The 26,395-nt window shown below is 34.2% G+C and overlaps 2 protein-coding genes and 1 long non-coding RNA gene across 3 annotated transcripts; all 3 read left to right on the top strand.

Moving 5' to 3' along the window:
* The first annotated feature begins 1,790 nt into the window (after positions 1-1,790).
* LOC115971070 lies at positions 1,791-4,404 on the top strand. The gene is made up of 3 exons (XR_004087223.1): positions 1,791-1,814; positions 3,228-3,304; positions 4,058-4,404. It is a non-coding gene; the product is annotated as an uncharacterized LOC115971070 (long non-coding RNA).
* Positions 4,405-11,659: 7,255 nt separating this feature from the next.
* On the top strand, positions 11,660-13,336 carry LOC115970621 (MDIS1-interacting receptor like kinase 2-like). The gene has a single exon (XM_031090225.1). The coding sequence runs from the start codon at positions 11,660-11,662 to the stop codon at positions 13,334-13,336; it is 1,677 nt and encodes a 558-aa protein (XP_030946085.1).
* Positions 13,337-15,315: 1,979 nt separating this feature from the next.
* On the top strand, positions 15,316-15,943 carry LOC115970619 (MDIS1-interacting receptor like kinase 2-like). The gene is made up of 2 exons (XM_031090224.1): positions 15,316-15,487; positions 15,606-15,943. Exons 1-2 carry the CDS (start codon positions 15,316-15,318, stop codon positions 15,941-15,943), a joined length of 510 nt encoding a protein of 169 aa, XP_030946084.1.
* Positions 15,944-26,395: the final 10,452 nt, after the last annotated feature.

The following is a 26,395-nucleotide window of genomic DNA, read 5'->3' as shown; positions in this document are numbered from 1 at the left end:
TTCTTTCTCGGCTCTTTGCCTCTTCCCCTTCTTATTTGCACGACTCTTCCTTTCTCCAATTCTTCATGTCCCGGTTCAGTTGCCTCTATCCCTAAAAAATCAAAGAGCCACAACTATTAAATGAAAGAAAGAGGTCTTTGTCCTTGGAACAAGACCCAAACTCCCATTGGAGCCGTTCTCTTCCTCGGCAACAGTATTAACCCAGACCCAGAACGACGAGTCCGTACAAAAAGGTTGCTCTTTCTCTAACTCTTCAACTATATCCATTTTAGTACGAAGAAATGGAGTATTATGGTTTCTTAACCTTCAATGCATCAGACATTTATGAATTGTTTTAACTTTATTTAGTTTTACTGATTCGTTAATGTTGATAATTGCTTTAGTTTGAGTGTTGTTGGTTTTGAAATTCAATTTGGATTACAAGAGTCTATTAATTTGTTTCCACCTAATTATTTCTTTATGTAATTTCTTAGCCCACCAAGGAGCTTAAATATAATTGCAATCTTGTGATTTTTTTTTTCTAAAGGTGATACAATGAAGATTGAGGAAGCAAAGAGCACATACTCCTAAGGAAATGTAAGTAAATTCTTTTTCTTTTCTTTTAGTGAATTTTCTTTTTTTGAATAATTTTAATATTATTTTTTCTATGATTAATGTTGCATGTTTGTTTTCTATTTGATAACAAGATAGCATCTTTTTTTTTTTTTTTAAATCTTTTTTGGCTTGAGAACAAGTTAATATCTTTACTTGATATCTAATTGCGTGGTTTTTTTTTTTCTCCATTCTTTGAGGTTTGCATGTGAAACGATTTCTGGGTTTGTGAGGGTTTGTGAAATTGAAGGGTTTTTATATTATTTTGTCCTGCAACAAAATATATATATATATATATATAGTGGTACTTCATGTTGGTGCTTTTGCTCCTAAGATTGGCCTTTTGATATAATCAAAAGGCACTCTTTAGGAAGTTTGCTCTTCTCCTAATAATTTTTCTGTTCTGTAACATATTCTTGCTAAGAAAATGGTCCTATTATATTCCTTTCATACTTGGGATGTTTGCTGTGTTACCAATTTGGTAATGGCTCAGTTTGCAATTCATCTGAGTTAAACTTCTCCTAAAGGAAAGTAAGTGTTGTTGTCTCCAAGTTTCCAATAGTAAGTCACACCAAAACTTTTTTTCTTTTTCTTTTTTTCAAGGTTTTGTTTGCAAATGGGAATTGGGAGTTTCTTTTGGTGTTGGGATAATTTTAGAATTTAGAGGTTTTAAAGATTGGTTCATTTAGGAAATTCAAGGGACTTCCTTTTTTTTTTTTTTTTTTTTTTTTTTTGGTTCATTCAAGATAATTTTCACAATTTAGGTCCATCACAAAGAGCTTTGACTGTCTTAATTAAATTCAAGATTATATTAAGCTTTTCTTTTTCAAAAATATTTATAGATATCAATTGGTGTTGGGTGAAGACAATCCCATGGTGGAGGGTTCTTAGAAGCAAAAAAGACGAGCCTCTCACCTTTGCTAAATCTCATATTAGAGTTATTTATTTTTTTTTTTTTTTCCAGAAAAAAGAAGTAGAAGAAGGAAGGAAGATGAAGCCGACTTCAGTATCAAGAAAGAAAAAATTCCCCTTCGCCCATAAACAACACTTCCAATGGAGTTCTAGAGCTTCTTCTTCTCTTAGGTCTAGGATTTTTTATTCTTCTCTGTATCTTTCTAGAACCTTCCATGCTTCTTCTTCCACTCCTCCTCCTGTGTTCAATTACCGATCCCTCAACTTCTCCTCTGCCGTTCAATCTCTCCGCTGCTCCGTCTCCATGGAAGGTACACTCTTTCTTGGCTCTTTTTATTTGCTTAAATTTTGAGTTTCTTTTTAGCTATCTTGAATTTTGGCTATTTTACTATTTTTTGGAGGTACTTAAGAAGGTTTGCGTTTTTTTTTAGCAGACTGGCAAATATGTGTCTTTCTTGCAGGTTATACTCTTGATTATTTTGGCAATCCCTTTTGGCTTAGAAGCAAAATATGTATTTTATTGAAGCTTGTGTCTGGAATAACAAGTGTTGGAGTTGCACTTCATCTTCATGTATACAATTTTGATGCTCCAGTCTCAATTTACGTGTACCACTTTTATTTCCAAGCTCTAATTTTAACAATTCTCTGTAATTGTAATTAATCGTGGTTAATTACATTGTAGTGCATCACCTTTAATAAGTTATGTCTTCTTAATTATATGTTCTCTTGAGTACAAATTGAAAGAAAAAGGTATAACTTTCTTGGTTTTAGTGTTCCTTTGCTCTGGCAAAAACTTAATAGCATTTTATTTTTAAAAAGTGAGAAACCAGGCTGCACCTTAACATATGGTCTTAATCATTTCTAATCTTATTGTTTCTTTATCAGGCTAAGGGCAAATTATAAATACAAAATGGAAAAGCATACAGCCATAAAGACAAGAGTACTTTTACAAGCACCTATGGGAGCCAGTCATATCTGCATCTTGGCGCAAGTTTACTGACCTTGAGAACATGCGTGTCTTAACCCAATTCCTCGAAGTTGACACATTGAGTTGCAAGATTCATCCATAATCTATTATCTTAGAAGCTTTATATCAGCCGTGCAGTTACTATCCATTTTCCTGGCCCATGATTCATAGGCAAAATTGGTTGGTCAGTTACTAGACATTGTTGGTTAAAACGTTGAAATTCATTAGTTTTATGCATTTTTGCAATGTGAGAAATGGCGTGGAATTGGAACAAGAAATTAAGGAAGTCAATGTTACAATCTATTCAAGCAGAGTGTAACAAATGAGTGAATATTATTTATTTGTCAAGAGTATCTTTGTTGGTGTTATTAGTATATAAAATTCATACTTGAATTTTTTTTTTTTTTTTAAGTCATACTTGAGTAACTTAATCATCCTAATAAGCTAAAAAAGTTCGGTTGTGATTTATTTGTTTGTATTTTTGGTCTATAAAAGAATATTCAATGCTTTGATGTTAGAGTACCAAAAATAAAATTTGGTTTAACTATTAAATTTTGGTAATTTTTATGAATTTCCACACTATGAGAAAGGATGCGAATTCCAAACAAGAATTCTCTATTTCAAATTCCGTTAGAGTACTTGAATTTTTTAATATTATTGTCAACTGTAATGTTTCACAGTATTATGGTTGGTGTACTCCACATAATTAGTTTTTGTAATACAAGACTCACATGCATACTATTTTGTAAATTTGTAGAGATGCAAGCAGAGTTGTCTAGAAGAGAGAAAGCAGCCAATATTATGCCTTATCTAGATATTGATATCTTCATTAAGGTAAGAAAGAAGTTGTTGTGAATGGCTTATTCTCTACCTCAATAAATGATAGATAGTCTAGCTCAAATTGTGTTTTTATCAAAGCCTACGCTCAAAGTAAGATTTAATATATAGACTCACCTTTTCTGGTCTAGAGAAGTCACATTCGTTGCGGTTGACAAGTTATGTGGTTTTATTTTGGCTTCTACTATTTTAAGGGAGCATTAACTTAAGGCCAAGAGGCAAGCTAGCAACATTATAGATTATTTTCTAAAGGCAACATTAGCATGGAGTGTCAAAGTTCCATAATAGTTTTGCCTGATTTATCATTTATTTGAGTTCACTTCATTACAAGTATTGGGATTTGAAGTGTACACTGTTACCATGGTTGGAGATCAAATGTTAAAGGGGTATCTCAACCTCAGGAGGACAAAGAAAGTGTGTTATAGCAAGTAAACTAGATTAAGAACACCAATTTACCTTAACTTTTGTTAATTGAAATAATTATGTCTTTGATACTTAAATGAAAGACGAGATCTCTTGATCCAAAAAAAAAAAAAAGTGAAAGTTGAGGTGCTGGTTGGACCAGTAAAAGCACTGTTTATGGATGAGATATCTATTTATTTGGATTGCTTGACAACTTTTCAAATAGTGAATTTGCTTAAATAATGTATTCACAATCTTCATTGAACTCCTGTCATCTCACCTCCTTCAGCCAACAGTACAAGAGACTTTGATCTTTTTGATGATATTATTCTCATCTCTGATGGCCAGATTGTGAACCAAGGTCCCTGCAAACTCGAGCTTGATTTTTTGAATCCATGGGCTTTAAATGTCTTGCAAGGAAAAGTGTGGCTAACTTCTTTCAAGAAGTAGGTGTAGATATAGGTTTTTCTGTTTAATATGTTCCAATAGAAATGCTTGATCTTTGAAAGGTGAGCATCACATGGAGACTCTCATTAATTCATATGCATAATAAAATGTTTATAGGTGACATCATATAAAGACCAAAAGCAATATTGGGCATGTCAAAATGAACCTTACTGTTTTGTTGAATTTGTCGAGGCATTTCAATCATTCCATGTGGGAGGGAGTTTAATTAAATTTGAAAAATAATTAAGGTCAGTAATTAGTTAATGTTTTGCTAAATTGTACACATACATTGCTTAGATTGGCACTTGCTTTTGATTTATGTTTTTTATTTTTTATAAAAATGTGGTTTTTGATGTATTTGTTTTTGGTGTTTAATGATGATATAGGAATGCAGTGATTCTTAAGTCAATGACTCAAGTGAATAAATTGAGGGAACTGGGTATGAGCCTCTTTTTGAGAAAGTAGAGAGTTCATTTCTTGGTGGTTTTCGTTATTGTAATGTATTTTCACTATTTTGTATGGAACAAATGATTCTTGTGGATGTTAAATTTGCATTTGGGTTTGAGGATTTAAAACAAGGGTTTTAAGAATAGTTGTTTGAAAAATTGTTAGGTGATTTTGTCCAGCCAAAAAAACTTGCAATATTATGAATTTGAAATGATATCTAAAATCTAATCATTTTATGTAAGGCGACTTAACCCAAAAGGGGGAAGAAAGAAACATGCTTGAGTATTAGATTTCTTTTGTTCTCAAAAGTGTTTGAAATTGAAAATTTTTTAGATCCAAACATGCCATAAAATTCAGTTCGGCAACTATCACTATTAAAGGATATAATAGTAATGGATATCGTTTTGCATTTTCCTTTCCACCTTTCTGAATGGCAAACAAACTCAAACAATTAGTTAATTATTTTTCTCCATGCAAAAATATTGTGTTGTTAACTCATACTTTCATCTCCATGTGGTTAAAATGAAAGTCACCATTCATTGGGATTTATTTTTTTGTTAGAAATACTGAATGATTGTATTGTATTTCATAAATCAAAGAATATACATCAGTGCCTTAATATAGGAGACATATGTGTGCGGTACAAGTAAAGTGTAGTACAAGTACAAGTGTGCTATACAAGAACCTAGTTGGGCCTAAAGCCCATAACATAATATACGTTAACAGCCCCCCTCAAACTCAAGGTGGATGTGAGACCAACTTGAGGTTGTCAACCAAATCACGAGTGCGTCCCTTAGGAAGTGACTTGGTGAAGATATCTGCAAGTTGATCTTTGGAGGAGACGGAGAAAAGCTTGAGAGCACCATTGACAAGATGATAACGGATAAAATGACAATCAATCTCGATGCGTTTAGTCCGTTCATGGAAGACATCATTGTGAGCAATATGAATGGCACTCTGGTTGTCACAATAAAGAGGAGTAGCAGAGGATGTGGACACACCTAAATCCTTAAGAAGCCATCGTAGCCAAAGGAGCTCAGATGTGGTATCAGCAAGGGCACGATATTCTGCTTCAGTACTAGAGCGGGCCACAAGGTTTGTTTCTTACTTCGCCAAGAAATCAAAGAAGAACCAAGGAGAAAGCAATAACCTGTAGTGGACCTACGATCAGTGGGATCTCCTGCCCAATCAGCATCAGAGAATGCACGGAGTACAAGAGGAGACTGAGCTGAGTAGAAAAGGCCATGGAAGAGGGTGCCCTTCAGGTATCGAAGAATGCGCAGAATAGCAGCATAGTGAGTTGATCGTGGAGCAGACAGATACTGGCTCACCTGATGAACAGCATAGGAGATGTCTGGTCGAGTAACTGTGAGATAAATTAGGCTGCCAACCAATCGTCTATAAAGAGAGGGATTAGACAATGGTTTCCCCCCTGAGGGAGTTAGATGCGCATTAAGCTCAACTGGAGTATCAACAGTCTTGCTATCAGTGAGTCCAGCTCAAGACAAGAGTTCAGAAGCATACTTAGCTTGAGTAAGATAAAGTCCATCTGTAGAATGAGTGATTTCAAGACCCAAGAAGTAGCTAAGATGTCCAAGATCTTTCATCTTAAATTGCTGACTGAGAAAATTCTTGAGTTCTTAAATGCCACTAAGGTCATCACCAGTTATGATCATATCATCCACATACAGGAGAAGTAAAATAGTGCCTTTGTCAGTGTCGACGAAGAAATAAGGCAGAATCATAATGACTGGCCATGTAACCCAAATGAGAGATGGTAGAGCTGAATTTGGCAAACCAAGCTCGTGGAGCTTGTTTAAGGCCATAAATTGCACGTCGAAGGTAACAAACCTTGTTTGAGTCAACAGAGAGACCAGGAGGAGGTTGCATATAAACTTCTTCGTTTAAATCCCCATTAAGAAATGCATTTTTGACATCCATCTGAAAAAGATCCCATTTACGGGCAGCAGCAACAGCTAAGAGGGCACGGACAGATGAGATACGAGCAACCGGAGTAAAGGTCTCTTCATAATCAATCCCATACTCCTGTGTAAAACCTTTTGCAACAAGACGAGCTTTGTAGCGCTCAATGGACCCATCAGAGCGAGTCTTAATCTTGTAGATCCACTTACAACCAACCACAGATTTCCCAGGGGGGAGTGTCACCAAATCCCAAGTATGGTTTTTAGATAATGCATCAAGTTCCTCTTTCATTGCAATCTGCCATAAAGGGTCAGTGGAAGCCTCACGATAGGTGTGAGGCTCATGTAGTGTAGCAAGAGTAGTGTAACAATGATAGTCAAGTAAATGTGCAGGAATAGATCTTACTCGAGTTAAGTGACGAGGTGGAATGTCTTGTGCAAGATCTTCAGGCGGAGCAGGAGCAGGGGAACCAAGCTCAGGGTTGGGGTTGGGTAGCTCGTCTTCAACCTGTTCATCTTCCACCTGTTCATTAAAGGGTGAACTAGGAAAGGGATTAGTGATATCTGGTGGTTGGACAGAGAAGTCTACAAGAGAATTAGGAGCAACTACAGGAGGATCAGGAGTAGCTACAGAAGGAATATGTGCCTCATCTGGAAAAAGATCTAAAACAGAGGAGGAAGATAGGGAGGCACGAAAGTGAGAGAGCTCGACAAAGAGGCGATGTTCCCAAAAGACAACATTGCGGGAAACACGAAGACGATGAGAGACAGGGTCATAACACCGATACCCCTTTTGAGTTTCGCTATAGCCAAGAAAACAACAAAGCCTTGATCGAGGCTCAAGTTTGTTATGCTCATGTGGCTGAAGAAGAACGAAACAAGCAGAACCAAAGGAGCGAAGGTGGTGATAGTCTGGAGATGTCCCAAAAAGGCGCTCATATGGAGTTTGATTTTGGATAATCGGACTCGGAATGCGATTAATAGCATGAACAGCATGAAGAGCAGCTTCGCCCAAAAAGGAGCAGGAACTTTGGCAGAGAGAAGGAGAGCACGAACAGTGTCAAGAATATGACGAAGTTTCCGTTCGGCTCTACCATTTTGCTGAGAGGTACCTGGACAAGTTAGTTGATGAACAGTGCCATAGGAATGCAAAACAGCTTGGAAAGCATATTGAGTATATTCAAGAGCATTATCAGATCGAAAAATTTTGATGCGTTTGGAAAACTGAGTTTCAACCATTTTTGCAAAATTAGAATATACTTGCAATAATTCAGAACGATGTTTCATATTAAAAATCCAGCTATAGCGAGAGTAATCATCAACAAAGACAACAAAATATCGAGTCCCACCAATACTAGAGATAGAGGAAGGGCCCCAAACATCAGAATGAATAAGGTTAAAGATATCAGTGGATATTGATTCACTAGTATTGAAAGGCAAAGCTGGTTGTTTTCCTAATTGGCATGAAACACAATCAAAATTTTTTGTTGACACTGAACCTAAAATTTTTTGAAGAGACGGGAGCCATAGGTTGGACACTCTTAGTGTTAGCAACAGTAGCAGCAGAAATGGAAACAGTTGATTTGTTGCGTTGATAGCAAGTCTCAATATTATGGCCAAAACGTTTGCAAAAATTGCAAAAACATTTGTTGGATTGTCGGCGATGATTGTTGTAAAAGGAAGAAGACTTGTCCTTATTCTTCATTTTGAAGCAAAATATGCAAAAATAGACTGCAAAAATGAAATCTACGCGAAAAACTGGGTAAGGAGCACCTGTACTGCAAAAAAGTCAACTCAGCAGAAAAGTCAACGGTCAATGGTCAAAGTCAACGGTCAAAGGTCAACTTCAGTGATGACGTCAGCAAGATGACATTATCGGATGACGTCAGCTAGGGCTGACGTAGATGATGACGTGGCAGAGATGACGTCAGCAGGTAACCAGCGGCGCGTGGGGCGCGTGAGCGCGAGGCCAATCTTCGCCGAACCTTCTGTCGGCGCGTAAGAGCGCGTGGGACATCTGATGATGCCGATTCTTCGCCGGTGATGTAGATCGGAGCAAGACGATTCCGATGACTGCGGCGGTGAGATGATCGGAGCAACACATAGGGCGCGTGGAAAAGCGGCCGAATCTTTAACCGGCGCGTGACAGGTCAGATGATGATTGTTCCGGCGGCTCTGTGTAGATCGGTTGAAAACCTACACGTTGATATTTCTTATGTCTGAATCGGAGGTCTGATGTGGCAGACCTGACGGAGGCAGTGATCTTGGTGGCGGTGATCGAGCTTCTGACGGTGAAGATTCAACCTTGGCACCTCTAAGGGCACAGAAAAGGTTTACTGACCGAAGAAGTCGAGGCAGCGGAAAATACCAACAAAGACAGGACTGCAAGACACAAGAATGTTAGAGCAATGGCTCTGATACCATGTTAGAAATACTGAATGATTGTATTGTATTTCATAAATCAAAGAATATACATCAGTGCCTTAATATAGGAGACATATGTGTGCGGTACAAGTAAAGTGTAGTACAAGTACAAGTGTGCTATACAAGAACCTAGTTGGGCCTAAAGCCCATAACATAATATACGTTAACATTTTTGTTTTTGTCAAATGTGAAATATATTTTTAAAATTTTGTGCATGTACCTTAGCAACATGATTTTACTCTTAAAACATGGTTTTTTTTCTTTTTCTTTTTTTGTTAAATTGAAATATAGTTTTAAAATCTTGCGCATGTACCTTTGCAACATGATAGTTTACTATCTATGGGGAATTCTAATTACAAATGAATAAGTGATGGAATTTTTTTGTGGTGTTCAGTATTGTGTTGTTTCATACCCTTCAAAGAATTGAATTTTTGTATAGTTGTAGTTTTGAAAATGTATCTCACAATTTAGAGCTGTGTTTTTGTTGTACAAATCTTTTTTTTTTTTTTTCCCTTCCTTTGGTGTCTAGATTTGCTACCATCTCTAGCCTGGTGTGTAGCTTTGTATATGTGCAATTTTGTATCTTCTTTTTTTGGTGTTTTATATTGTTTTGAACTGATTGTATATGATTCTTGAGTGATAAATCAACTAATTCATCAAAAGAATGAATTAAAGCTTTAAGGTATCAAATTCAGCTTAATGTTTGGTTGCAAAGAAGGGTAGTTGGGTTGCTATGATGTAATAAGTAACGTGGACATTAATACTCTCTCTCTCTCTCTCTCTCTCTCTCTCTCTCATGTCCTGTATGTTTAATAACCCAAGCTAATATCAATAATACCACTACTATTGACTATTCCCGTGCGTAAGCAGATGCTCAATTGACTTTGAAATGTTTAAGTTGGTTAATAGGTTTTTTTAATTCTCTTTTTTTTTTTTCATTGTAGCACGACTTAAATAATAAAATGCAATATTTTGTTTTTTTATTCATTGTTTTATCTAATGCCATCCTCGGAGTGATAAACCAAAAAAAAAAAATTACCAATAGCATCACTTAAAAAATAAAATGCAATTTTTTTTCATTGTTTTCTCTAATTCTATCCTCCATGTGATAACCCCCACAAAAAAAAAAAAAAAAAAAAAAAAAAAAAAAAAAACCAATAGCATCACTACGATTAACTATTCCCGTGCGATAGCACGGGTTACATACTAGTCTATATATATATATAAAACCGAAACCTTTGCTGGCACCACAATTTTCCACGTCAGCACAATATTTAAAAAATAAAAAATAAAAAATAAATAAAAATTATAACTCCTCAAAACCCTAGCAACCTTACCCCTCTCTCAAGTTAAGAAATATAAAGCCACGGTTTCTGCAAACTCTCTTTTTCTCCAGACGTAGGAAGTCCTAAAGCATTCAAGATCTACAAAACCCTAGCAACCTTACCCCTCTCTCAAGTTAAGAAATATAAAGCCACGGTTTCTGCAAACTCTCTCTCTCTCCAGACGTAGGAAGCCCTAAAGCATTCAGGATCTACAATGCACGGTATAGATTTTAGCTTATAAAGTTCAGCTTTTGTAAGGTTAGTTTTGTTTATATATTAATTAATACATAGTACTTTGTTCACCATTGAATACTCATATAATCAATTTCCAATTCAGTGTTCAAGAATTAAACCAAAATTCTAACTGCGCTATCATAAAATATTATTATTAGTATGAATTTTATGGAGTTGCGGTGTTTAAGAATTAAACCAAAATTCTTTTAAATTATCTATAATATTTTGTCTTATAAAAATTTTATCTCTTTGATTTTAGTATATTGTGTTTCTTAAACTATAGAGAGATTTTCTTTGGTTTCTGCAAACTCTCTCTCTCTCTTTAGATGTAGGAAGCCCTAAACGCACAGTATAGCATTCAAGATCTACAACTCACGGTATAGATTTTAGCTTATAAAGTTCAGTTTTTGTAAGGTTAGTTTGTTTATATATTTAGTCCTTATATTTAGATTTAGGTTTTAAGAGATTTATATATTACTACTATGTGGCTTTTATTTCTACCGCAAGAACTATTTAGGTATGTATCCCTTGCAAGCACACATGAACTTAAATTGTCTTTTAATATATGCATGCTTTATTATTTTCTAATAGTTTTCCCGTGCATCGCACGGGTTAGCGACTAGTTTAAATAAATCACATGACTATTAAATAGGTCACTTAACTAAAAACACATATAAATTGTCACCTAGTTTGTTTAAAGGTGAGAGAAAAAGTTAGTTTAACAAATAAGCTGATTTCTTTAAATTTCGTTACCACTTCCGGATAGAGTTTTTCTCAGCTGTTGGGCTCCTAGGGTCCTACCTTAAAAAGTCTAGTCTTTCCACAGAGTCAAAGAAGAGAAAACAAAACATTACAAAAAGTCAAACTCATCTCTATACTAAAAACGATGGGCTAAAAATCGATGAAAACAAGCTGACCACAATGTCATCTCAGAGCCGTCACATCAATTCTAATTTATAAACATGAAGAAGTTGAGAATGAACAATGAAGTTTCTCAAGCTAGATTCTTTATTCTTTTGTGAATACGAAAGGACAAATGAGAGATAATATGAATATCTACCTAAAATGAAGCCTTGAACAATCATATACCTATTCAGCAAAAAAAACTAAAAAACAATCATATACTTCACCACCAACACAAAATTATGGGAATGGGATCTGCATCAGCCTTTGAGAAGGTATGCTCTCATATTTGCTTTGCTTTCATTACTCTGTTTGTTGCATTATCAATTGTAGCTCATGCATCTACGTCCTTTGAGGAAGCTGATGCTCTTGTCACATGGAAAGCCAGCCTCCAAAACGACGCCCAATCTCAGCTATCTTCATGGACTTTGCTTCCTAATAATGCCACCAATTTTTCTACCAAGCTAAATTCAAGCACTAGCCCTTGTACTTGGATTGGTATTTCATGCAACCCTGTTGGAAGTGTCATAAAAATAAATCTTAGTCGTTCAAGCTTAAAGGGTTCACTACATGAATTTTCATTTTCCTCATTTATTAATCTTGAATATGTTGATCTTAGTCAGAACTCACTCTCTGGTACTATTCCACATCAGATTAGTGACCTCTCCAATCTCATCTATTTGAACCTGTCAATTAATCAGTTGTGTGGAAAAATCCCACCAGAAATTGCCCTACTGACAAACCTTAAGGTCTTGTGTTTGGGTATAAATAAGTTATATGGTTCAATTCCTCAAGAAATAGGTCAGTTAAGGTCTCTTAATGTGCTTGCTTTGCAAAGCAATTATCTAGATGGTCCCATTCCTCCTTCTTTGGGTAATTTAATCAATCTTGGTTACTTGTGTCTCAATCAAAATTCACTATCCGGTTCCATTCCTTTAGAACTTGGAAATCTCACCAACCTGGTTGAACTTTACATAAATAACAATAGTTTAGCTGGTCCACTCCCTAGAGAAATAGGGAATTTGAAATCACTGAAATGTTTGAGCCTTCAAAAAAACAATCTTGTTGGTTCAATCCCGACATCATTATGTGAACTAGGAAATCTTACCTATATTGATCTCTTCCAGAATAGTCTTTCGGGTGCCATTCCACAAGAGATTGGACACTTGAAGTCTCTTGTTTTTCTTCAATTGAGTGTAAATCAACTCAATGGTTCTTTTCCAACTTCAATTGGTGAATTGAGCCAATTAGAAATTTTTTATGTTCGTGACAACCAAATCTCTGGTTCCATTCCTCAAGAGGTGGAAAATCTAATGAAGTTGACTGTGTTTCGAGTGGCCCGAAACAAATTGACCGGTTATTTGCCCCAAAATATTTGTCAAAATGGATTGCTTCGAAACTTTACTGCAAATGGTAATAATCTAATAGGTCCAATTCCCAAAAGCTTGAGAAACTGCACAACTTTATATAGAGTTCGTCTAGAGGGAAACCAACGGACTGGAAATATATCTGAAGTTTTTGGCATCTATCCAAACCTGTATTACATAAACATTGCCAACAATAAACTTCATGGTGAAATTTCACCTAACTGGGGAAAAAGCTCAATACTAACAAATCTAGAATTTGGGGGAAATGGTATTACTGGTACCATACCATCTGAGATTGGAGACATAACTAAACTAGATGTACTTGATCTTTCTTCAAATCATTTAGTTGGGGAGATTCCTATGGAATTGGGAAGGTTGACTTCTTTGGTCAAGCTTGTATTAAGCAACAATCAACTTTCAGGTGGTATACCTTCAGAGGTTGGGTTCTTGACAAACCTAGATTATGTTGACCTATCCAATAACAAATTGAGCAAGTCCATTCCAGGGAGTATAGGGAACTTCTCACGCCTCTTCCATATGGATTTGAGTCACAATTGAAAGTTCAAATATGTGTATAAACACCCTTGAACGTTTAGACCGCCAATTTACAAATTAACCAATTCAAGCTTTATGTCAAACAACTAGTGTGTGGAAAATGAACATAAGCTGTAATATAGAATTGGAAAAACAATCTAAGCCAAATTAAAATCACAACCCACAGCAGATAATAAAAGGCAAAGATAAAAGGGAAGGAAGATGCAAACACAAAGACAACACGCGATGTGTTATCGAAGAGGAAATCGAAGCCCTCGGCGTAAAACCTCTCCGCCGTCCTCCAAGCAATAAACAATCCACTAGAAAATGTAGTTGGGATACATGGACAACAATAGACCCTCCAAGCCTAATCTACTCAGTGCACCTAAGCCCTCCAAGCTTCTTGCTCCAACGAGGTTGCGCCGAACCTTTTTCTTTTCTAATTTCCCGGATTCCGCTACTAGACCGTAGCATCAACCAATGTAGATTGGTTCCTTCCTAACTGCTTCCCAAAAAACCAAACAGCCCTCTCACAGTGATGAATATGGTGAGAACAAGGTTTTGGTAAAATGCCTCTCAAGGATTTGATAATGGAGAGGAAGAGAGTTGAGAAATTTGAAGAGACTCTAATGTATAGATTATAGGTGAATCAATCTTGTTTTTTTTTAGGTTTCTCTCTCAAAATTCTCTCTGGAAGCTCTCTTTCATTTGTGGGTATAAGGGGTATTTATACTGAGGTGAGAGAAGAATGTGAAACGTCAGGTTTTTCAAAACAGGGGTGGCTCGCGGCTTGGCCTCGCTGCTTGACTGAGTCGCGAGTTCCAGTCGCGAGATAACCGTATGGCCAGTTGTCCTGTTTTGTCCTGTAATACTCCAGCTAGCATGACTGTTCACCTTCTGGCGGCTTGCAGCCGCGAGCCACCCGCGAGATCAAGCCGCGAGTCTCTGTTTTCTTGCACACTCTTGAGCAATCAACACTCTATCTCACTCACTACCCTTACAACAAAACCCACCTAAATACAGGGTTACTAAATGCTGAAATACAAGCAAATTTGGCACGGAATAAAGCCAATAAAATGGTTGATTAAATTCAACCTTACAACAATGAATTCAGTCAAGGAATTCCAATTGAGATGGGCATGTTTTTCCAGCTGTCCATACTAGATTTGAGTCATAACCATCTCATAGGAGAGATACCAGTGAAGTTTATGAACTTGCAAAGCTTGCAGACCATGAATATATCCTATAACAACCTCTCTGGAATTCTTGCGGTTTTTGAGAATATGCACGGCTTGTCGGATGTCAACATAGCATACAATAAATTCCGGGGTCAAATTCCCAACAACATAGCATTTCAAAATGCTTCGTTTGAAGAATTGGAGGGGAACAAAGGATTGTGTGGTCAGGTGAAAGGACTACAACATTGTCAACTGGTCACATAGACAAACAACAAAGAATTCGTAATATCGTGTTCATGATCATATTTCCCCTTTTGGGAGTACTTGTACTTCTATTTGCATTTGTGGGACTGATAAGTTTTACAAGAAAAAAGAGAGACTCCCCAAAAGAACACAATGAAAACTTGTATGAGTTGTATCCCATATTAATCTTTGACAGGAAAAAAATGTATGAAGAAATTATAGCAGCCACTGACAATTTTAATGCCATTTATTGCCTTGGGAGGGGTGGATATGGAAGCGTTTATAAAGCACAATTGCCTTCGGATGATATTATAGCTGTAAAGAAAATCCACGCTTCATCATGTGATGATAATGTGACAGATTAGAAGGAGTTTCTTAATGAGATAGTGGCATTAACAGAAATATGACACCGGAACATTGTGAAACTATATGGCTTTTGTTCAAGAACACAACACTCGTTGTTGATGTATGAGTACCTTGGGAAGGGCAGCTTGGCCGCAATCCTAAGCAAAGAAGAAGAGGCTAAAGAATTGGATTGGAGTAGAAGGGTGAATATTAGGGGTGTCGCATGCCTTGGCATATATGCACCATGATTGCTCGTCGCCAATTGTTCATAGAGACATATCAAGCAAGAATGTTTTGCTGGATTTTGATTATGAAGCTCATGTTTCTAACTTTGGCATTGCTAAACTTCTGAAGCAAGGCTCATCAAATTGGACAAGCTTAGCAGGCACATATGAATATGTAGCACCAGGTAAAAATTATTTATCACTTTGTCAATTTTACATTGAGCAAAGCATTGAAATATGATAGCTCTTTTTTATATGATTTTAAATTTTCCTTTAACTCTCACCTCTCCCAAATTTTGGTAGAGCTTGCTTACACAATGCAGGTGACTGAGAAATGTGATGTCTATAGTTTTGGTGTATTAGCACTTGAAGTAATTAAAGGAAATCATCCTGGTGATTTCATCTATTCTGCATTGTCCCCATCGACTAACATATTGCTAAAGGATGCATTGGACCAATGCCTTCAACCTCCCACGGGTCAAGTTCGGGATGAACTGATAAAGATTGTAACTATTGCAACTGCTTGCTTACATGCTAATCCACAATCTAGGCCAACCATGCTCATGATTTCTAGGTGGTTATCATCCTCAATTGTGCAGATTCCTACAACAGTCTCACTTGGACAACTTGTCTGGGCCTAAATCATGAGGCTACTATGTCTACTGCGAACATATGTGATTGCTTTTGATGTAGAGAGTGATCCAAGAAGAAAAAAGAAACATACAAAATCCAAAATTGATGTGATTGATGTTACTTGAGAGTTGAAACCTGAGGTATATGATATGGCATTTCATGAAGCATGTATAAATGTGCAAACTTGTAAGGCATACTATTCAGTGAACCTACATATCACAAATTTAGCATGTATCTGTACAAAAAGCAATGAAAAATTTGCAATACACAACCTGATGAGGAGATAATTTAATTTTGGTTCAGTTACACATTTGGTTCTCAACCTTTGTCTTGTGTTTTAAAATGATCCATTACCTTTTTAACATTTTAGTTTAGTCCTTAACATTTTATATGTGTAAAAAATGTATTTACTGACAAAAAAATGTATTTACTGACAAAAAAATGTATAGAAAATATGACATGACAAACGGAAATTAATGAAATTCTTAATTGCTTGGAGGATACAATGTAATATGAATAAGAAAAGAAATCTTGAGTTGACTAGAGGAGACTTAAAGGAAATCCTGAAAAACACTCCAAAAATTCAAATTTAAAAAAATTTACAAAACCAAATTCTATGAACTCTAGCAAACGTCCTAGAATAGACAAGAGACTTATTCTGACTTTAAATTGAAAATTGTAACAAAATAAATTAGTGTATATATATAGCAATATTGACCAAATGAAAGTATAAAAGATGGAATTTGCTCAAAAAGCGGCATAAGTCATCGCCATAAAGGGATGAGTTTTGATATCACAAATATTCTCTTCTGATCCCCAAATTTCACGCAATTCTGTTATTTGTTCTAATGATTTCTACTAAACTTTTCTACTTTAATAATTTCTTTGTATTAACTTCTAACAGTTTCTTTACTCGAAAGTCTGTACTATACGTTTTACATCACTGCAATACCACCAAAACAAATCAAAAGTAATAGTTATTTTATTCTATTTTCTTATATTTCTTATAATATTAATTAATATTCCAATGTTATTACCATACTGCCGTCAAACATGCCAACTCTGATCTGCTTGGTATATGAGGCTATCACTGTCACGAATTAATGGATTACAACTACAATCACATCAAATCTTGTTGTCCTCGTTACCTTTATTTGGTGATAATTCACCTCATTACCCAATAATCCATGCTTCTGGGTCAAAAAGAAAATCTCAACTTTTTTCTAACTTTGTTAACATATGATTTTCATGGGCCGCTTCTAAGAACTTACCAATGAAGAAAGTGAGGGTGCAAAAATTATTACAAAAACATTATAATGAAAAAAGGACAACAAATATGAACTTGGCCAACAAACAGTTGGCTAACAATACAATAACAAGTAACGGGTATATGGCCTAGGCGTAGGCATAGGGTTAAAGTAAAGCGTGTTTTTCTTAATAAGCTGTTTATACTCTTATTGCTAGGAGTGTAAAACCGTAAATGAATCAAATTGTTTATAAATAAATTAGACCTGTCTTAATAAAAAGTTTGTTTATAGTTGTTTCTTTATATAAATAAGTCAAGTTTGATCTTTAGTTTTAGACTAGTTTAACAAACATGCCAAGCTCAAGCAAAAAAAGATTGATCATGAACAAGCTTGTGAATAATAGGTTTTAATAGACAACAACCAAGCTCAGGCTAATTTATGGGCTTAGTTTAAGTTTCACATGAGCTTGAAAAATATAAACTCATATCTTACTAAGTCTATAATTAATTGGGAGTTAGGAACACTTGTCCAAACCAAATGGACTTAACAGTATGCTTAATATGGGTTTGCTAATATACTTTTGTTGGATCTCAAGCTCAAGAGCTTAATTTTGAGCTCGAGCTAAATATGACTAATAAATCAAGTCGAACCCAAGCTTTTGGAATTTTTTGACAAGCTTATATTCAAACATTGTTGGTAAGCTTGGCTCGAGCATGAGCTTAAGTTGAGTTTAAACATTTTACTTTTGATGTCAAGCCGAGCTCGAACATTCATATACTTGATAAAGCTCAGCTAACCCTATTTGTAGTCAAAGGAATTGCATCAATTAGAAAGTAGTATTTACTTGAACATGTGTGATTCATAGTCTATTTGGAGCCAGAGGCATTTCATTAATTAAAAAGAATTATTTTGTATTTACGTGAGCATGTGTGATTCATAATCAATTAATATTGACAATCTAGATATTTGCGTAGGATATAGAGTTTTTTTTTTAATAATTAAATAAAATTGAATAATGGAAAAGTTAATAAAAACAATTAAACAGGATTGTAGGTATATATATTATGAGTGATAACTCCCCTAAAATATTGGGGTTTTGTGGCCCATATTGGTCAACTATGCATTGCGGGTGAAGACTCCATTCGGCTTCTGTTCTTTCTATGATTGGATAATCAAATCTTCCTTTTTCTTTCTTTTGTTTCAGGAATGACACTTCGATGATTTGATGGGGGCTACATATCCAATTTGTAACCATTCCTTGCACCTGGATCAAAAAGGATCTTAATTAAGACATATAAAGGTTAATATTCCATGCGCCTTTTCTTAGTCATCAATCATTATTCAAATTAAACACTAACTAAACACGTAAATTCTAAAGGATGGTTTCTTTGCTTCAAGTTCTAAATTTTATTCTCCATTCGGCTTCTGTTCTTTCTATGATTGGATAATCAAATCTTCTTTTTTCTTTCTTTTGTTTCAGGAATGACACTTCGATGATTTGATGGGGGTTACATATCCAATTTGTAATCCATTCCTTGCACCTGGATCAAAAAGGATCTTAATTAAGACATTTAAAGGTTAATATTCCATGCGCCTTTTCTTAGTCATCAATCATTATTCAAATTAAACACTAACTAAACACGTGTAAATTCTAAAGGATGGTTTCTTTGCTTCAAGTTCCAAATTTTATTCTTTCTCAAAAAAAAAAAAAATAGTTCCTAATTTTATTGGCCGAAGATATCTGAAACTTTGAAAATGTTATATAAATATAAATATATATAGTTTATTTATTTGTTTAAATTTGAAAGTTTTTTCTCATGAGAGCCTTTGAATAAAAAAAATTGGCAGCAAATAAATTGACCAAAAACACACTGTCCTGACCATGCATGTAGTTTCAAGGGTCAATTTGGCATATTTTATTTGTATTGACTTATTTTGTTTAAAAATTAATTAAGTTAAATAAAAATATAATTGTACTTAAATAAGTAAGACTTTAAATAAAATTATAAATAAGCTAATGTTTAAATTTAGATAAACACATAGTGAATAGTGATCAAGGAAGTCAATATTGTACTGGATGTTATACCGTTTTGGCCACCGATACAATATATTTCGGGTACCGGTTAATATCGGTGTACCATTTTGGATTTACCACTATTTTATATATTTAATATTTATAACTAACAATAAATGTGAATTTTTGTTTAATTGACTAGACATTTAAAGAAAATTATAAGGCAAATTCTAGATCTCTTTTTTACTCAAATCCGAAGTTGTTGCACATGTACAACCCAAGGTATACCTGCCAACATTTGTTACTACTTTTTTTTAGTTTTTATTCCCTTCCACTATTTTTAGTATCTTTTATTATTATTAATATATATATATATATATATATATATTTTTTTTTTTCCCTATATCTAATGGCTCCTTCCCTCGTTTTTATCACCTTGAGTTAATTTTCATAAACACTTTTTTTTTTTTTTTTCACAGGCAGGCCTAATTGATAGCTCTTCCCATTTTGTTTTCTTTTTTTTCTCCCCCACATCACAAGCCTGTCCTAGTCACCTGACATGCACCTCCAATTTCCAAGAACGCTTTATCTTCACACGTTTAAACTTAACTCTTCAGTTTTCAAAGTTCATTTATTTATTTATTTTTACTTCTGATCTATCTCCTTTAGTTTCACTTTCACCTCACCTCTCTCTCTAGTCTCTAGTTTCATCTCCTCTCTCAAGTGCCACTGTCCATCACCACTCAAGATTCAGTGAGAGGCCGTTGGCTTCAGTGAAAAAAGAGACAGTGAGTCCATGAGGTGATACTAACTTCATTTTGCAAAGCTATTTTGCATTTTTCTTTCATTTTTCTCTTTCTTTCTGCTGGGTTTTCTTAGCTTACTCAGATTTACACCATCCTGCCCTTAAAAAATTGCCAAAATTACCCAAAAATAAAAAAAAGAAAAAATGAAAGAAAGCATTTTGTGTTTTGGCCTGGTATCCATTTACCGGCCGAAACAACCGGATTTTGCTAGTACGGCCGGTTATTTTTTCCGGTATGAAATAAGGAGTTATCTGTATTGGATTACTGACCAATACGGTATATGCCAGCCGCACTAGTCGGTATGGTACGGAATTGACTTCCTTGATAGTGATAAGTTTAGATCTATTTAGTTTAAGGCTAAATAGATCTTGACATCAATGGCGGGAAAAAATATTTAGGGGCCGGGAAGTCAAATTAAATATGTTGAAACTTTGAGAGCTAGCTTTTATACTTACATAAAAAATAAAAAATAAAAAATAAAATTATTTTAACATAATTCATTATATATATTATAAAAAAAGTTTACATACATATATTCTTTACTTTTTTTATTTTTATTTTTATTTTTTATTTTTTTATTAAAAAAACAAGAGACAGAAGGCAAGAGTAACGATTCTCATGAGATGATCATCTGCTTAACAAGAACCCAAAATAAAGAGGGGGGAATTAGCAAACGAGTGCATGAGTTGCAGTGTTGGCCTCTCGGAGGACAAGAGAAAAAAGACCAAAGAAATTGTGAAACCAAAATATAATGTCTTCAATCAGAGGTGGGATGAGCCAATGAGAAAAAGATTCTGTCTCTTAACTTAACTCAAGATAAACATTTAACTTCTTTGATAGATTAATCCTAGCTAACTTATGAAAACAATGCTCTATATACTTTTTATATTATAAAAATCATCTCTAATTCATGTTGTACTAAACTTCATAGCAATCTACATATATATTTAAGCAAGAAAATAGCAATAAAATAAAATACCTCAAAGAAAATATTAACGCTTAAACAAATCCAAAATACAATGAAAAGATAATATATATATATATATATATTAAATTAATGATTATCTCAAAATGCTTAAACTTAAGTTTTTGGGACAATTGTTAATTTAATATAGTATCAAAGCAGTAAATCCTAAATTCGATCATTGTTTTCTTAAATTTATATACTCCTTCCGTCCCACTTTGTTTGTCCTGTTTGAAAAGTCAAATTTTTTAAGGGAACATCATTTATTATCTTGTTTATCTTTTAAAAATGTATAAGTTTCCAAAACTACCATTAAATAAATTTATCAAAAAATTGAATTAGTAAATTAATAAAGGTATAATAGGAACATTAGTAAATTAATGACTTTTATTTTTAGAAATAGGACAATATTTTGGGACATCCCAAAATGAAATAAAGGACAAATAAAATGGGACGGAGAGAGTAAAAGTTTACACAATATAAAATTGAAAACATAAATTAGTGGTAGTTTTATTTTTGTGTGTTCCAGGCCGACAAAACAGCAAATTAGTCTTGAAAGAGAGAGAGAGAGAGAGAGAGGTAAAAGCAAAAGCAGGTTCAGTCTTTACATATGGAATTGCTTCTGTTTGTTAGCCTCTAATTTTTTCATCAAAAAGAATTAGCCTATAATTATGAGTGCTTTTTATTTTAATCATGTATAAAAGCTACACGACAGAAGAAAATAAAAAGTAGTGCAAATGACATCTTTATTTATATAAACCAGTGCTATTTGGGATTTTAAAACATATGAATATGAGTAAGACTTTTAATTAAAACAGAACTTATATTCCAGTCAGGAATTAGAGAGCAAATATTAAAAGCTAGAGTCTCTGCCTAACATATATTTATAATCAATCTTGGGTCCTAGCTAGTTTTATTTATTTATTTGCACTGGTGGGATGCAACGCCAATTAGTATTGATTTTTCCTATCATGCATGCGGGATACAACCCAATCATATCTAAGCTATAAAAAGGAGCTAGAAATTAAAAATCTTCATTCTTGTTTTGATTTTCCTTATTATGTAATCTGGATTGGAGCGCAAATCATATCTAAACTAGAAAGGTGCTGGGAATTAAGAATCTTCATTCTTACCAAGAAAGTAATAGTCTTCTTCAATTTTATATAAATATGTGTATATATATATATATATATATATATAATAAAATTGAAAAAATAAGTTAGTGATACATTATTTATTTATTTTTTGGGTGTGTTTCTGGACAGCAAAACAGCAAAAGTCCCCAACAGCAAGATTGTCTTCACAATTGGTATTCTTGAAAGCGAAATATCAGTCTCCTTTACTCAAACTAATGGGGAGGAAATAAAATGGAAAAGAGAAAGACTAAATCCAATCAAAAGCAAAAGCAGGTTCAGTTATTTGACTTATTTCATAAGGAATTACTTCTCCGTTTATTGAGGTTTTTTTTTTTGGGGACCTCAAACATCTCCATTAAAAACACCAAAATGTGTTAGTTAAGTTATAAGACTCTTGAGAGGTACGAGTTTGTTCATCAAAATGTAATGAACCTGCTTCAGCATTGACCTCTATTGCTACTGTAAATTCTACTTCACAAGTGTGGCTAGAGGAATGCCCAGACTTCTGGGCACCTTGTTCACAGAGATATATAGTGATTTGTTTAAAAAATATTTATGACTTAAGATGAAAATTGATGTTTATTATAAATTATAAATAAATAAAAACAAGTTGTGGTGTAAGATCTCTGCATGTTCTCACTTAAACCTCACTAATCTCTGGTCTTGTGCTGTCGCCAAACTGGAGAAGCCATTGGAGTTTACGGTTTACATGGATATGAGGAAGAGAGACAAACTTTGGAGAGAGAGAGAGTAATTAGGAGAGACAAAAAGAGTGAGGATGCAAATTTTGAGGTATCTTAACCACCATTAGATGTAGTAGAATCAAAGGTTGAAAAAATGTGTAACTAAAAAGAAAAAAGATTTAAAAATTATTTACTTATTTCAAAATTACACCAGATGTAATTTGAATCCATTTATAGGAGAAGTAAAAATAGTGCAAATAATATCTTTTTTTTATTTAAACTAGTAGTAGTTGGTATACTAAAATTTATAAGATAGACATTAATTAAAACAAAACTTATATTGTTGATAGGAAATAGAGGGCAAGTTTTAAAAACTAGACTGCTAGCTAGAGTCGTTGCATGGCATATATTATAACACATCTTGGGTCTTAGCTAGTTAATGAATAAAAAGATGGAGAGGGTGTGTGTTAAGTTATAGTCTAGTTCATACCATCATAATAATAATAATAATAATAATAATAATAATAAGGGCATATATTAGTAAACTATTTTAAGAAATTTTTTATAAAAAAATGAAACTTTTTATGAAAAAATAGAAAAATGACCAATTTTTTTGACAATTTTCTAATTTTTCATAAAATGTTTCCTAAAATGGATACCGGACACTAACAACAACAACAATAATAATAATAATAAGCCATCAAAACAAGGTTGTGTTTACTAAAATCAACTGATTTTTAGCATTAGTTTTTTTATGACCGAAACAAAATAAAAATAAAATACCAATACAAGTAGTTTATTGCAAGAGTTTTGAAAAAGACACATATAATAACAATAACAATAAGACAAAATTTAGGTATTGTATCTTAATGCATGCATGCATCTAAGTTTTACCCATAACAATAAGAATAGTTAGTTTATAGTAGTGCCATGGTCAATAAACTTTTTTCACTATAGTGTATGTTGAAATATTTATATGTGAGTAGCGTGGTTAGGTGAAGTCTCACATTAGATACTAATGAGAAGAGTGGGCGATTAATATAACATAGTTTGTTCATATTTATTGGGCTTAATCCTTTTGGGTTATGTAGTGTCTCTATGTGTTATAGTAATTACTCATAAAGTCTCCCCAAGGTGTTTCTCTCCCAACAAGTGATATTAGAGTCGATAGTTCAAGGGCAAGTGTTTATTAGTGGGTCCTATCAAGTAGAACGAACACTCTCATGCCTCCACCCATGGTTAAGTAAAGATTCTACTAGTGGTGAGTCAAAGTGATCATGTATTGGTGAGTCCTATAGTTGTGCAACAAAGACTCCCATGTTTTCCCTAAACATGGTTGAGTAAAGGGAGACTTGGATTGTCAAGAAAAGGTCTTCCTTTCAAGACGGAGACTAACTGAGGTGCCACAAGTGGCTTGGTAGAGGCTTACACGTGAAGGGGGACATTTTTTGGAATATTCACTTGTGAGTAGTGTGGTTGGTTAATGAATGAAGTTTCATATTAGATACTAATGAAAAAAATGAGTCGTTAATATAACATAGTCAAGCTCATACCCATTGGGCTTAAGTTTTTTGAGTTAAGTTGTGTCTTTATGTGTTATAATAACTACTCAAGAAGTCTTTCCAATGTGTTTCTCCCCCCAATGGTGTCTATAACTATGTAGTTGTCCAATAACTCTCTAGAGAAGAGTCATTCACAAAATAGAAATCGAACAATCTTTAATACTTCCTCTATTGAAAGCAAACATATTTTATAAAATAATTGAGCATCTTTAGGTTTGAGTTTTTTTACTGTTGTGGTTGATTGTGAGTGTATATAAGTATATATGTAGTTGTCCAATAACTCTCTAAAGAGGAGTCATTCACAAAATAGAAATCGAGCAATCTTTAATACTTTCTTTCCTGAAGGCAAACATAGTTTATAAAATAATCGAGCATCTTTAGGTTGCAATTTTTAATTGTGGTGGTTGATTGTGAGTAATAAAAAAAAATGAGAGGTTTATGTAAAAGTGATAAGTAGCTTAGAGGCTGTTTGGATCACTTTTTTTCATCACTTAATTTCCGTCACTCAATTTTTGTCACTCATCACTTATCACTTTAAATTACCACACCCGTTTGGCACCATCACTCACTTCCCATCACTCAATATTTTTCACACTATTTGTGGGTCCCATGCCTGTCACTTGGTTCAGGGATTTTTTTTTTCTAGTACCCAGATCACCCGAACCCAATGAAAAAAAAAAAAAAAAAACCCATTTATACTGTCAATTTCAAACCATGGGAAGCTTCAACTTTGTGTGTCATAGCATCAACAAACCTAGAAAAAAACATCGAACTTCAAACCCAGTGAAAGACAACGAACCCAGGAAAAAGAAGAAGAAAAAAACAACAAACCCAGAAAAAACCCACACCCAAACTGGCAAGCAACCCATCAATTCAAGACCGAAATTCAAACCATCCTTCAACACCGAACTTAGACCAATTCAAGCAACCCATCGATTCTAGCAACCCACCGAACTCAGACCGATTCAAGCAACCCACCCATTCCGCCCTGTTTCTTGATTTTTATTTTATTTTTTATTTTTTATGGGTCTAAGATGAAAAAAAAGAAAGAAAAAGGAAACGAACTGAGATGAGAATGGCAAAAAGGAAGAAAAAAGAAAGAAAGAAAGACCGAACGGAAGAATTGAGAAAGAAGAAAGAAAAGTGGAGAAGAAAGAAAAAAGAAAAGGAAAAAAAAAAGGAGGGTGAGTCAAAAGTTGCAGCTGGTGGGTCCCTTGGTATATGTTTAATTACAGAAATGTCATTGAGTTATAAGTTATAGAAACTAAAAACAACTAAAATGTGTTTTCAGTTTTCATAACTCAAAAATCAGAGAATTGAATGATGAAAATAAAAAAACTGGAAACAGAGTTATGGTGCTCCCAAACGGATTTCTGGCTATGGATCCCACCATTTTTGAGTTATGAGTTATGGAAACAGAGAATTGAATTATGGAAAAAAGCCATCCAAATAACCTCTTATTATCATAGTATGCCATATAAATATTGTCACAAAAATTGTACGTGTAGCACAAAAAGTTATGACCTTAGAATAACTCAATTCCAAACAACATTTACATGGACTTCCAAGAAACTTTTGTTTTTTATTTTCTTCGGTCCTTCCATTTTGATATTTTGGTTGGATGGATATATATTATTCAACTTTACTAATGACACAGTCTATATATGATGTGTCCATGGCGCGCGATTAATGATGAAGAAACAAAGATCGCACCGATTTACCTTTACTGTCCCAGAAAATTATATATATATATATATATATATATATATATATATATATATTGCTGATTTGCATGGAGCGCCCAACATATAATTGGTGGCCCTGACTTCATCACTAGCAAAACATTTAAAAATACCTAATTCAAAAAAGAAAAAAACAAAAGCAGACCCATCAAATCTTTACATCGTCCAACCACGTGATGATTTCTTACAACCACTACACCTTTTTTTTTTTCCTCAAAAGAAAGAGCTAATGTTTTCATGGGTGAGCTGCCAAATGTACCAACCAGCTTTGATTCCTATGCTTTGGGAAAGAGATAGATAGAGAGA

Source organism: Quercus lobata, chromosome 12 (assembly GCF_001633185.2).
Source record: "Quercus lobata isolate SW786 chromosome 12, ValleyOak3.0 Primary Assembly, whole genome shotgun sequence".
NCBI classification, from domain to species: domain Eukaryota; kingdom Viridiplantae; phylum Streptophyta; class Magnoliopsida; order Fagales; family Fagaceae; genus Quercus; species Quercus lobata.
The sequence above is the reverse complement of the archived record's forward strand: the minus strand, read 5'-3'. Positions and strand labels throughout refer to the sequence as shown.

Coding starts and splice junctions, on each gene's coding strand:
- LOC115970621 (XM_031090225.1), top strand. CDS start 11,660: ATGGGATCTGCATCAGCCTTTGAGAAGGTATGCTCTCATATTTGCTTT.
- LOC115970619 (XM_031090224.1), top strand. CDS start 15,316: ATGCACCATGATTGCTCGTCGCCAATTGTTCATAGAGACATATCAAGC. Junction 15,488..15,605: donor ATATGAATATGTAGCACCAG/GTAAAAATTATT, acceptor AAATTTTGGTAG/AGCTTGCTTACACAATGCAG.